The 13,305-nt window shown below is 51.9% G+C and overlaps 3 protein-coding genes across 3 annotated transcripts; 2 read left to right on the top strand and 1 right to left on the bottom strand.

The window, feature by feature from the left end:
- Positions 1-1,040: 1,040 nt before the first annotated feature.
- On the top strand, positions 1,041-1,877 carry UHO2_04415 (uncharacterized protein; the record flags this gene model as incomplete). Its single annotated transcript, XM_041558407.1, has 2 exons — positions 1,041-1,533; positions 1,669-1,877. 2 exons carry the CDS (start codon positions 1,041-1,043, stop codon positions 1,875-1,877), a joined length of 702 nt encoding a protein of 233 aa, XP_041414341.1.
- A 1,108-nt stretch (positions 1,878-2,985) lies between these two features.
- Positions 2,986-3,675, bottom strand: UHO2_04414 (uncharacterized protein; the record flags this gene model as incomplete). Its single annotated transcript, XM_041558406.1, has 1 exon — positions 2,986-3,675. The coding sequence occupies one exon, from the start codon at positions 3,673-3,675 to the stop codon at positions 2,986-2,988; it is 690 nt and encodes a 229-aa protein (XP_041414340.1).
- Positions 3,676-9,268: 5,593 nt separating this feature from the next.
- On the top strand, positions 9,269-13,162 carry UHO2_04413 (uncharacterized protein; the record flags this gene model as incomplete). Its single annotated transcript, XM_041558405.1, has 1 exon — positions 9,269-13,162. One exon carries the CDS (start codon positions 9,269-9,271, stop codon positions 13,160-13,162), a length of 3,894 nt encoding a protein of 1,297 aa, XP_041414339.1.
- Positions 13,163-13,305: the final 143 nt, after the last annotated feature.

Here is a 13,305-nt window from a genome sequence, read left to right as displayed (position 1 = left end):
TTGGCCCTCCTCGCATATGGCTCGGTCCTCCTTTGCATGTGAGTCCGTAGAAGTCCATGGTCTCCATGGAGACTGCACTACAACCATGCTCTCTACTGGTATCGACTAGATCTTCGATACCTGTGCTCCTTCCATATGAACCAGTGACCCTCCTGCTTCTTGAGCATCCAGGCCCATGACAGCAAGCTGCCCAGTGTGTGCCTGCTACAAGGCGCCCCAACACAGGCCCTATGGCCTCTTGCAGCCACTGTCGACCCCGTTGAGACCATGGGGCTCCATATCCATGGACTTTATCGAAGGATTGCCCAAGTCGGAGGGTTACGATTCGATCTTCGTGATCATCGACCGGTTAACCAAGTATGCCATTTGTCATGGGCCTGAACACTCAAGAAGCAGGAGGGTCACTGGTGTCAGGGGTCTCGCGCCTGAAACCCAGGTCGGTCTGTCGAGGTACTCAGTGACTATCAAACTGTGCGACAGCTATTGTCTCGGTATCTGTCTCAACGAGCTAGTCGTTTGGTGACTATCAAGTTGCGTGATGACAGCAGGTGGCATTCGTTGTATATACTATCGTAGGTTTCGGCTGACCTCTGTGGACACTCCCAACCTTATCACCAACACCATCAACCTCATCATCATCAACACTCACACCAGACCTTGGTGTCATCATAACCTACGCATTGATATTGATCGTGCTGAGCTACCCCTGAATGGAGTGTCCACAGAGGTCAGCCGAAACCTACAATAGTACATACAATGAACACCACCTGCTGTCATTGCACAACTTGATAGTTGCCAAGCGACTAGCTCATCAAGACCGATACTGAGACAATAGCTGTCACACAGTTCGATAGTCACTGAGTATCTCGACAGACCGACCTGGGTTTCAGGCGCGAGACCCCTGACACCATTCTGGCACCGACGTACAAAACAATCATGTCGAAACAAACCACAGAGCTGCTCAAGGACCAGGTCATGAGTCGCTTTGGAGTACTGGACCACATAGTCTCTGATTGTGGCTGCCAGTTTGTCTCAGCAGCATGGAGAGAGTTCATGAAGAAGCTGGTTATTCACCACTCGCTCAGCACAGCACAGCCTACCACCCACAGATGGATGGACAGATGGAGCAGGTCAACCAAGTGGTGGAACAGTACCTCTGCATGTACTGTAACTACGAGCAGGATGACTGGGTTGCTTGGCTGCCGATGGCTGCATTTGTGTACAATAACATGGTCCACAGCAGCATAGGAGTCTCTCCTTTCTTTGCATGCTACAGGTGGAACCCAAAGTCTCACCCAGAGCTTCCAAAACAAGTTGGAATACTCGACCCGAAGAAGAGCAAGTTTGCCACCTGCAGAGAAGACTTCATGGTGTATTTGCAGGACCAGATCCGGCAGGCCCAGAGCCGAGTGGTGGCACAATACAACTGGAAGCAGAAGGACATGGAGTTCAAGGTGGGTGACATGGTCTATGTCAACCGGAAGAACTGGAAAATGGCGAGACCTAGCCCCAAACTCGACACACATCTAGTGGGTCTGTTCCCTGTGCTTGAATGCATCGGCAGATGAGCATATTGACTGCAGCTGCCTGCAAGTCTGCAGGTACATGATGTCTTCCATGTCTCAATGCTTGAGCCAAAGAAGACCAGCTCTCTACCACAGTGTTCAGAGCTTGAGGTCACACCACAGCTAACAGATGAAGAGTTGGAGTTTGAGGTAGAAGCCATTGTCAGGAAGTGCAGACACAGTCTGCAGTGGGAGTACAAGGTGTTATGGCAAGGCTACCCAGAAGAGGCAGCCTCATGGGAACTGGTGGCCTGTCTCAATTGCCCCAACCTCATCCAGGAGTATGAGGTTTCAGCAGGGGGAAGGAGATAGTAGCACAGATGACAATGAGGGATTGTGAAGAAATGTATTCTGGTCAGTGACCTTGACTTGGGGAATTTCCACGAGATCTGCCAAATAATACTGGGCACAACAGAGAAATGAGATCTGGTCAGAGACCCTGACTTGGAGAATTTCCACAAAATCTGCCAAGCTGTGCAGGAGTCAATGGATCTCAGGTCTGGGAGGTGACACATGTCAACAGGTATTGTGCCATGGAGTAGTATGGACTGTTTCTGCGACCATGGCTGCACAACCAATTTCACACAAGGTTTGACGAGAAACAAGGCACTACTATTGCTGAGACTTTACATATCGATGTAGCCAGTGGGCATGGTCAGCTCCACCAACTCAGCGGTGGATGAAGACTTGTCAGCAGACAAGGGCTCATCAACAGGCAGAGTTGTATTGACAGGGGCAGGGCTGCTGCCAACAGCCTCCAACCTCTCGAAGGGGGTGTGCAGGGATACCAGTCACAACTGACGATGGAGGTATCTCTTGATCATGAGCAGGACTGGCTCTCATACTGAGCAGGGTGAGGCACCCCAGATGATGCACATTGCATAACCCCAGTTGTCATCCTCCACAGGGTTCAAGAGGCAATCTTGTTTGTGCACCACCCCTGAACCTTTTCCCTGGGCACCAGTTAGATGAGCACACTCGACACCATGCTTGCCTGGACACAGGTGTCGGGGAGGAGCATCACTGTAGTACACCATCATGGGCAATGCACTCACCATGTGCTTGCATCTCTTGTGGCCACCTAGATGGCAATGCACACAATTATGCTAGACCCAGCTCCTACTGCCGGTGGAGAGCATATCGGCGAAGGCCGACAGGAAGCAGCTGAAAAGGGGTAAGAGGTGAAGTCAGCAGCAAACTTGAGGGGTGTGAGAGGAGGAAACAGGGCAGCACCAACTTACAGGATTCCAAGTTTGGTGCAGCGAAGGCATTGCCAGCTTGGCCAGGGCATACACCCCTTGGCCAAGCGAAGGAGGACCAGACAATGGAGTCATCCAGCCACAGGTGAGCCCTCTGCCACCACCCAATTGCTGGGCCAAGCCTGGCAGGCCACCAACACCAACAACACCAGAGCTATGAATCACTCTGCCCACAATGTGACCTTGCAGTTGTTGGGCACATGCTCCCCCACAATTGAAGGAGCAGGTGATGGTGTGGATGGGTACACAACCAGCAGCAGTGTAACCCAGGTGGGCATCTCAATGAACACTGGCATGTCTTCACATCTGAGTTCGAGTATGGCATCCACCACCTCATTGGCAGTGGGTGGCAGAGTCTCTGATGCCTCCAACAGTGCTCTATACTCCAACTCGTGCTCCTCAGTCATCACCCTTGCATGACGAGCCGCAGGTTCCTCTACCGTCTCGCTGACCTCCTTCTCCTCCAATTCCCCCACTTCCATCTCCACCACCTGTCGTTCTTCCTCCTCCTCACTATCAAGGAACGTTGGTTCCTCCCCTTCACCACCAAGGAACAACAGTTCCTCCTCATTGCCACCGAGGAACAGCAGTTCCAAGCAGGGACGAGCCTCAGAAGCGAGGGTGACCAGCAGCTCGGTGGCTGCAGTTTCAGAAGGCTGCTCACTGGCAGCAGTTGTAGGTGAAGCTGTGGCCATGGGGCCAGCAGCAGAGGGACCTGCAGGAGGGGCGGAATTGCATCCAAGTAGCCTGGCGCTATGGCACACAGGCTTTCCCAACCCAGAGGTGGGCAGGTTCTGGCTGGGTGGTTGAGACAATGCAGCAGAGCAGGAAGTGTTACAAGTGCATGCCATCTTGATGATCATGTGTAGTGCTGTTGGTGGAACAGCAGGAAGTAAGGGATTGCTGGTGGACATACCTAGCCTTGATGGAGCTCAGCTCTCGAAAGGGGGGTAGTGTCATGGGAGCCAGTCAGCCAAAATGGAGTCTGCACCATCTGCACAGACAGAGAGGTTAAATTGGCTGAGGGCCAGTGTAAGAGCCTGACTTGGCAGATCCCAGGGAGATCCAGTAGATGACTGTAGCTCACTGGACAGACATCAGGGACTACCGGTAGCAGGAACAGATGGGAGGGTTGTTGAGCAGTGCCACCCTGTTGTACATGTGGGAAGTCGACATCATTGATCGATGATGATTAGACATGTGATGTATTGCTAGGGAACAATCACTCTGGAAGTGTAGTTGGCTTGGCAGCTCAGGAAGGTGCTGAAGTCAGCATTACCAAGCAAGGCCTGAGCAGTGTCACATGCAGGTCATGTGGTAGTGCTAGATTGTGATGTCAGTACAGCTTTGTATATATACTATCTTTCCATGCTACTGGATGAGTGGAGACTCATCCACTCTACTATACCTTCACAGTTATCATAACCATATGTTATACTACATGAACAGTAATATTCCTTATACATTGCACATTGCAATACCATCTATTGTGATCATTACAAGTCTGAGCCTTCATCATCAAATGAAGAGTATTGTAAATGATGTCATCAACACCTACATCGATGCTGTAGCACCTCAACTACAGGTGGAACCTCCACCACGGGCCTGGAACCTCTACCAGTCCCTATAACCCAACTGCTGCCAACAACATCAGCTGAGCACTAGCTCCGTTGCTCTCAGTACTATGTCAACATCTCGACACTTGTGCCAGTGTTGTACTACACCATTGCTAGGAGCTGAACTTGCCACATTACCTCTGTATGGAGTGCCAACAGTGGTTAGTCAACATCCGTTCCCTGGGCCTCACTCATTGGGTATCATGGTTATCTGTTAAGGAGAGCCGCCTCACCAGTTCTCCGAGAAGTACACTCAGTCAACTCTCCCTACCGGAACTCGCTGAGATCCGCTGAGATGGCCCATGTCATGGGCCTGAATGCTCAAGAAGCAGGAGGGTCACTGGTTCATATGGAAGGAGCACAGGTATCGACGATCTAGTCGATACAATTAGAGAGCATGGTCATAGTGCAGTCTCCATGGAGACCATGGACTCCTATGGACTCACATGCAAAGGAGGACCGAGCCCATATGTGAGGAGGGCCAGGCACAGCCACAAGGAGGACCAAGCTCAAGGAGCATGCAGATGGTTACCACTCAGGGGCTCAAGAGACAAGAGTCAAAGGAACCATCACTGGTCAAAGGAGAAGGAGCAGTGTATAGGGAACTGGCAAGCAGGTCCTGAGGAGGAGGAGCAGTGTTGAAGGAGTTGACACCACTCAGGAGGCACAGGGGTGCCAAACAAGCAGGATAGCAAGGAGGAGGAGCAGTGTCGAAGGAGTTGACACAGCTCAAGAGGCACAGGGGTGCCAAGCAAGCAGGAGAGGCCTCCTGAACAGTACTCGATGAAGAAGGTACTCTCTGGAGAGAGAGCAGGAGCAGCATCACTGGTGATGCTGTGAAGAGGTATATAACCATACTTTCTCATCATCAAAGGTCAAGTGGATCCTCATCCACTCTACACACACCATAACTAGTTATCACTTCAGCATAAGTATATATTAGTTTCAGTCAGCATAGCAGCAATCTATCAAGGTTGCTCCTCATTGTAGTGCATGTGTTGTATCACCACTACCTGATGTCTGAAGGTGACCCATAGCAGGTCAGTGGTCTGGATTAAGATAGAACTGAAGGCAGTAGTCCACTGTGGTCTGGGGATCACCTCAAGCATCAGTCAACACACTGGACACTCATGTTGATGCCACCAACCTTATCACCAACACCATCAACCTCATTACCATCAACACTCACCAACCTTATCATCAACACCATCAACCTCATCATCATCAACACTCACACCAGACCTTGGTGTCATCATAACCTATGTATTGTTATTGATCGTGCCAAGCTACCCCTGAATGGAGTGTCCACAGAGGTCAGCCAAAACCTACGATAGTATATACAATGATCGCCATCTGCTGTCATCGCACAACTTGATAGTTGCTGAATGACTAGCTTGTTGAGACAGATACCAAGACAATAGCTGTCGCACAGTTTGATAGTCACCAAGTATCTCGACAGACCGACCTGGGTTTCAGGCGTGAGACCCCTGACAGCCCATTCTGCAGAGAGTCAGGTGTTAGGCACACGACCACTGACATGAAGCTGAATGGAAAGTGATCACTCCAGAGACATGTAGGATACTAATAGAGAGCATGCCAGACTGCATCAAGGCAGTTCTGAAGGCCAAAGGATGGAATACAAAGTACTAAGGTGTTCTCGAGGAGTGCTCCATAAACTGTCCCACAATAAAAAAAATTTCAGCTCTTCTTCATAGCACAATTTTTTTAGTCAATGTCAATATCAATTCCACAGTCTTGGAGAGAAGAAGCAGTGCTTTCAGACAATATCAGACAGTGTGGCAATACAACTTATAGCTATTGAGCATTAGAGTGATGTATGGTGACATGTAAAATCTTGGGACAGTTTATGTGCATACTGTATATAACTAGCTGAGAACACTAGGTTCTCGCCATGTTTATCCAGTCAATTGAGTATACATGTTTCTGTCTAAACCAGCAGTGACATCATACTTAGACTCTCTCCAATTGCCAGTTATCAGGACTCAAACATCTTCACCTTTTAACATCCCATTGTACCCCATACTATCTTGGGACATGTTCCTGCCTGGCTTAACATGGTGCCTACACCATCACCTTACAGGAAGGTGCTTCTCGATCTCTGGATTTATGACCGCACGGGAGATTGAGCGCTGGGCAGGATGCGATGGTCAGACAGTTCACGCATCGTCCCGATTCAGCAAGTGTCTATTTCAGATTCTTCGATGTCAAAAAAAAAAAAAATAAAAAAAAAAAAAAAAAAAAAAAAAAAAAAAAAACGCGTTTTGGAAGCTGGTTCGCGTAACTCGGCGCTTAAAAAGCTTAGCAGGGCGGGTCGCGCTTAAGCTTTAGCCGAGCATTAATGAAAAGCTTTCTGTCTGTCTCTCTCTCTCTCTCTCTCCGTCTGTCTCTGTTGCTTGTGTCGACCAACTCCGCTGTTCAGGCAAGATCTTGACCACACGAATGCTGTTGGAAGCGAAAGAAAAGCTGTCAAATTTCCCAGGGCGCGAGGCGGACTGCCAGCTGGGGCTGCGTCTTTGGGCGCCAACTGTAGTGTAATTGAACAGCCGCTTGAAAGTCGGGGCCTTCTTTCGGATGGTTCATGCTTGCCCCGTGCCACTTTTCCTTCACTTTTTGTCTGTTTCTCTTAGCACTGCCTCCAGGTATGACTTGTTGCTGTGATGTTCGACTGACTGATTGAATGTCTGAGAAGCTGGCTCCGGGTGAGAACTTCTAGAGTGGCCGGATAGTTTGAGTTGTACATATCTGAACAACAATCGCCAAAAAAAAAAATTAAAAAATGAATTGGACAGCTCTTTATTTCTTGCTTGTCCCACACAAGGTCGCTCAAAAAGCCCACGCCACAGTGGGCGAGATGGCATTATCTGTCCAAGGTCGATGGGCTGTCAGCCAAGAAAATGGCAAGCAACCTGCTGTAGCTGCCGCTACATGGCAACCATGTCCAGGTTTGAGCAACCTGTCTACTGAGAGATGATATAGCGGTTGAAGAGGTTGTTATACTGCACCGGCACGCGGCACGCCGCACATGGCTCTGCTGGTGGGCATGTTGCGTGAAAGAGTTGACCAGTGTTGCAGCATACAGCAACAGAATCAATGCTCGACTGCGAGATGCTGTTACATGAATGATGCTGCTGCTGTTCAGCTGTCCAACAGGCTGCATCGAGGCTCCGCACAAGCACGTCAGCAATATTATTGCATTGATTTGATTGCTTTCCAGGCTTGTTGCCGGAACTCCATTCTCCGCCCCCTTTTCATCACCAGAATCTTTGCAAAAGTCGCATGATTTGGATATGTGGCGAAAGGGGGAGGCAGCAGTCAACGGAAGCCTTCGAATGAAAGCCACCGACGGAGAGGAGCAACGGAACGAGCACCACTGAGACTCTTGCCTCAAATTGCATTCATTTCAACTGTTCCCATGGCAATTTGGCTTGGAACGGGTCGTGCCGACAAGGCGCTTGGATGTGCAGATGCCGTGTCGACAAGTTGCAACGCTCATTGCAGTGCAGTGAAGGTTGCTGTGTCGTGTTGTGTCGTGTCGCGTTGTGCCGTGTCGTAGATTCTGCGGGCTTGTGTTGTGCTGTGCTGTGTTGTGCTGTGCTGTGTTGTGCTGTATGCGTTAGGCGAGACGCAGAGACGGTTAAACTAGAAAGTGAGAAGGCCAAAAAGAGGCAGGTCGACCTGCCTCTCTTGCTGCACCTCGATTATAAGCGAGAGTCCAAAGAGGAGCCAAAGCACACAACTCTGAATCAGTTGCCGTCAGGCGAAAGCTTTTTTTCTTCTATGTCTGTGCCTTTCACGCTGCTAAGCACACAGTCTGGCGGTGCGAAGATCCAGCCCTAGCCCGACTCTCCAAACTTGTTCGATTTGATTTATTTTTTTTACTTTTATTTTTGACACCGGTTGGTCAGTTCCACCCTGAAAGCTTCTGTCCCTTGTCTCGTGCCTCTTGGGCCTTGGCTCTCAGCTTCTGCTTCAGCTTCTGCACCTCTCGCTCGCTCCTACTGCCGACACGCGTGCATCTTGGATCTCGACCTCGAACCTCGAACCTCGACGTTCGACCTACAACTTTGCTCCATCGGCCTTGCTTCCTTCTTTCCTTCAGAACCCCTGCGCACCCTCGAGCCTCGTTTCCTTTCTCACATCATCAAATCCTTGTCCTGCGGAACATTTCCCTTCTCATCTGACCACCATTACAGCGAAGTTCGAGATTAACGTTTCTCACCCACATCCCACATTGACATCACCTCATCTCGGCTACTGTCAAGGCATTGTTTCCGGTCGCATTACAACCTCAGCACCGATTTCCTACCGAGCAAACACGGATACATTCAATCGGTTCGACGGCAATAGATCGTCATCATTCGGAGCCACTAGATACCCCTTATAAGCTGACTGCATCTCGCCTCTGCAAGCATACCTTGCCCCGCCACACTCCGCAAGCTTGGACCCCTCCAGGTTATTCTCAGTCGCCTTTCCAGAATCAGACGAGCTCAAGCGCTCCAACGACGCTCTAGCCGCCTTTCCCCTTTCCCCTTTGCTCCACAGCTCCAGCCTCTTTTACACGCTTTCTCTGCTCATCCGTGCCCCTTCTTACAGCACGGTGCTCTTCGCATCTGCACATCTTACCCTGCCAGTCAACACGTATCTCGCAAAAGCCACATCGCCGCTACCTCAAGAGCCGCTCTGGCATGGAAACCTGCTTTCTGAGCATTTTCAGAATTCTGGACATCGTCGTGACCATCTCTTTCCGCCATCCCTCTCCCCAGAGTCGATCCTAACAACCTGCTACCACAACCATTAACTAGCCAATATGCGTCTTTTCGACGTTGGCCCCCTCCGAAGCAAAAAGCTTTCCAACGCACGCGATGTAGCAAACGCCGATGCAAAGGCAGTACGACGTCAGAACGATGACAGGCTCGCTGCCAATCTCGGCATCTACTCGGACTCACGTCACGGTGCTTCTACACACTCCCTCTCTGCGAACCATGCCTCTGCGTCTCAGCATGCTCCCAACACTCTAAACGTCAAGCGCAGCGTCTCGGGCATCACCTCCAGCGATGCAGCAAGGCAGACCAAGCTCGAGCGTATGATGGGTGCTGGTGTTCCTCAGATCCACGTCGTCAGCCGTCAAGATCGTCACATGTTATCAGCCTATGGCCAACATGCACAACCTTTAGTCGATTCTTATCACCACCGCAATCAACTTTCCCAGTCCACCATCCGCAGCCCCGCCATCAGTAGGACCAAATCCGTCTCTGAAATGAGCGAGGCTCACTCTTCCTACTCCAGGACCTTCTCTTCTGACATCTCCAACACTGTCGGTGGTGCTACAACGTTCACCGAGATGTCCGAGGTTGACTGCCCAGTCTGCCTTGAACCGCTCTCGCATCGACTCTCTGGTGAGAAGCCCCACGTCGTGCCCGCTTGCGGCCACGCCCTTCACAATGCCTGCTTCACTGCTATCTACGGTCCTCCCCAAGCTTTGCTAGCTGCTCAGAGCCCTGGCAGTCGTTTGCGTGGTGCTGGAGCTTCAGCCAGACACAGTGTTGCACCTCCCGGCATGTGCGGTGTCTGCCGCAAGCCCATCGCTCTCGGTGATGCCAACTCGAGCAAATCTCACAAGCTTGCAGGCATCAATGGAATCGCCGTTGATTCGCCCAAGCTTCGTTCCACCCTCTCCTTTTCCGACGATGGTGAGAATTCTCAGGCGCACACGGACGATCCCGTCGAACAGTCGCAGTCAAAGCAAGCAAGGCATACTATCAGCTCAGCCGCTTCCTTCTCATCTACCTCGTCCCACAACCACACGCTGCCCATTTTGCGAGCTAGACCCGAGTTCCCCACCATTTACTGCAAGCCCAACGGCAAGCAAAGCGCCAAGCTCAACGTTGTCTCAGTGCTTTCCATCGAGGTGCCAAGCCGTCGCTCTCCTTCCGACATCCGCGACCACGCCCTCGATACCATCTCGGACGAATATGCCCAAGACAACAGCACCAATGGCGCTCGCAAGGATGACGATTCTTACTCGGATGATCTCAAGCAAAGTGGCTCTGGCTGGCACGTCAATATCTCCGACAATGCCGCCACCATCGATCACAACCGAAGCCCTATGCCAGAAGCTCGTCTCGGCTTTACCGAACAGGGTGACAAGCACAACGTCATTGCCCCAATCGACTCGCCCGACGAGCCAGGCTTTTCCTTTGGCGCCGCTCCTGCCGGTCTTCCAGCCTTGGACCCCAATCGTGCCATCCTGGATGACCTGCAACAGCGTGTAGCTGACTGGAAGGGTCACTCGATCGAGCACTTTGGTCCTCTCGTCCTCCACGACTTGCTCAACATTCGACAGGACTCGGTCGTCCGCGAGTTCCACATCTACCTCTTTCAAGAGGCGCTACTCTGTGTTACTGAAGAAAGACGCAAGGGCATGGGTCGCTTCATCTCCAATGGAGGCGCTGCCAACAGTGTTGGCCCAAACGAGGCCGAGACCGGCAAACCTGCGCTCAAACTCAAAGGTCGTATCTACTTGCGTCACATCCGACGTGTTCTCCACTCGTCCGTTGCCGGCGAGCACAGTCTCAGCATCACTATGGATGATGAGGACTTGGATCAGTTCGTCTTGTGCTTCCGCGAGACCGGCACCATGGCCGTATGGCGAGCCCGATTGACAGAGTTGACCGAAGGTGACGGAGGAAACTCACCTGCCATCTCCGCTTTTGAGGCCCCTGCAGCCACTCCCGTTGCGCAGTCTTCGAATGATTTGCTCGAGCAGCAAAAGTCGATAGCAGTACCAGGACTGTCTCCCAACCGCCCTACCGCCACGCAGCCGCTGGCGAGTGGCTCCGCATCCGTCTTGAGTGGCAAGTCTGGCTCTCATCATGGGTCAGCAGCTGCCATGCATTCGCGCAATAGTCGACGTCTGTCAGCCGTCTCCTCGAGCTACCACAGCCATCACGGCAACGGCTCTGTTGCCGGCTGTCGAATTTCGGCATCGAGCGACACTGTATCTTTGTACCAGCAGTGGTCCAGTTCGGGCGGTCTTGACCCACGTGTTCCGCCACCTAGCATGCTGCCGCACACTCCCATCGACCTCGTGCTGATGATCTCGGTGCCTTTGGTGCTACCCGAGCACATCTCGGGCTCCATCAGCTCGTCTGCAGCGCTCAAGCTCCGCCTCATCCGATCCTCGCTCGACTTTATCATCCACAGCCTCGGCCCCATCGACCGTATCTCGCTCGTCGCTTTCACTGTTGGCATCGATGGCGAGGTCAAGCGCACCGGTTTGCTCAATCCTCATCGCGATGCCAGCCGTCAGCTCTTGGAAGAGTTCGTTCAGAACATTGGCCGTCCTTGGGACAGTCAAGACTGTGACCCTTTCAGTGTCGATCTCAGCAAGCTCGGCGGCTCAAGCGAGCGCATCGACTCGGTCACCGCCGTCAACGTTGGTCTTGACGTTGTGCTCGGCAGGAAAGCCAAGAACTCAGTCACAAGCATGATGCTGGTCAATGACACTTCTGACGGTCCCAAACGTAACCAGATGGACCTCGTCATGGCACGTGCTGAAGCTGCTAATGTTGCCATTCACTGCTTTGGCTACGGCAAGACGCATGACCCTTCATCGCTCTGGTTGATCTCCAACCATACTCGTGGCTCATACACTTTCGTGCGCGAGTGGTATCAGTTGCGAGAGTGTCTGGCGGGCTGTTTGGGTTCGATGATGTCAGTTGCGCTGACCGATGTCAAAGTGCACATTGGCGTACCTCAGGACAACTGTTTCAGGATTCGCAAGATTGCCGGTTTGCCAGGCGCTATCATTTCGAGCTCAGGCAAGGATGTCGACATTGACATTGGTGAAATTAAGTTCGGAGAGGCCAAGGATCTGCTGGTCGAGCTTGAATTGGATCTGGAAAGTCTTCTGCCAACCCTGATGGAGAACAGAAGGGATGGCAAGAGCATTGGTCCCGGTCCCATCGAGCAAGGCAGCGCAACGGACGATTTCATGCAGAGGATGGGGATCCAAGATCTCAGCTTGGCTGACTCGGATGGAGCCGATGGCTTCCTCGAACAGATGGTCGAAGAGATCGCGGTCTTTGAAGCCGATGTGAGCTTCAAGGATCCCGCCACTGGCATGATCACTTCGCGACTGCCGAACCCAGGTATTCTAACACTCGAGATTGATACTCACTCGACCGATCCACTCACCAATGGACCACCCGGCTTGGCTGCAGTTGTGGCAGAACCCACCGTCACCCGCCGACGCCTCGAAGTGCTCGTCTCTGAGATGATCACCCGATCTCTCCTCCTCATCTCGCGCAAAAACTACGGCCAAGCACTCAAAGTCATCACCGAAACCCGTCGCATCATCGACACGGTAGTCCAAGCACTCAACGGACCCAACCAGTCCAAGCGTAAATCGCTTGTCATCCACCGCTCCAACCATCGCTGTGTCCGCGAAGCCGCTAACCAACGAACCATCGCTTCCCTCGTGGCAATGATGAGCGATCTCGACGTCCTCGGTGAAGGGTTGGAACACCAACATCGCTCAACCTTTGATCGGGATGGAAGGAACTTTGGTGCTCAACAGGCGATGATCTTGAGAGATCAAAAGGCGTGGACTACAAGGACGGATACCGAGTATCTGTACTTCAGAGATGATAACGCGGCTGCGTTTACTGCTTGGTCTGCTAGCTTCGCTTCGATGCGATGAGGCAAGCGGAGCGAGGCAATGGAAGCTAAGGGCCACTTTGGCGAGGGATAGGTTCTACACAATCGAATCAATATACCAGGTTTATCCACCCTAGCGATGCGATGCCATCCGTTACACACCTTCGTCTTCTTATTCGTCATTTA

Source organism: Ustilago hordei (genome assembly GCF_900519145.1).
Source record: "Ustilago hordei strain Uho2 genome assembly, contig: UHO2_contig_09, whole genome shotgun sequence".
In the NCBI taxonomy this organism is placed as follows: Eukaryota; Fungi; Basidiomycota; class Ustilaginomycetes; order Ustilaginales; family Ustilaginaceae; genus Ustilago; species Ustilago hordei.
This window is presented reverse-complemented; position numbering and strand designations above follow the sequence as displayed.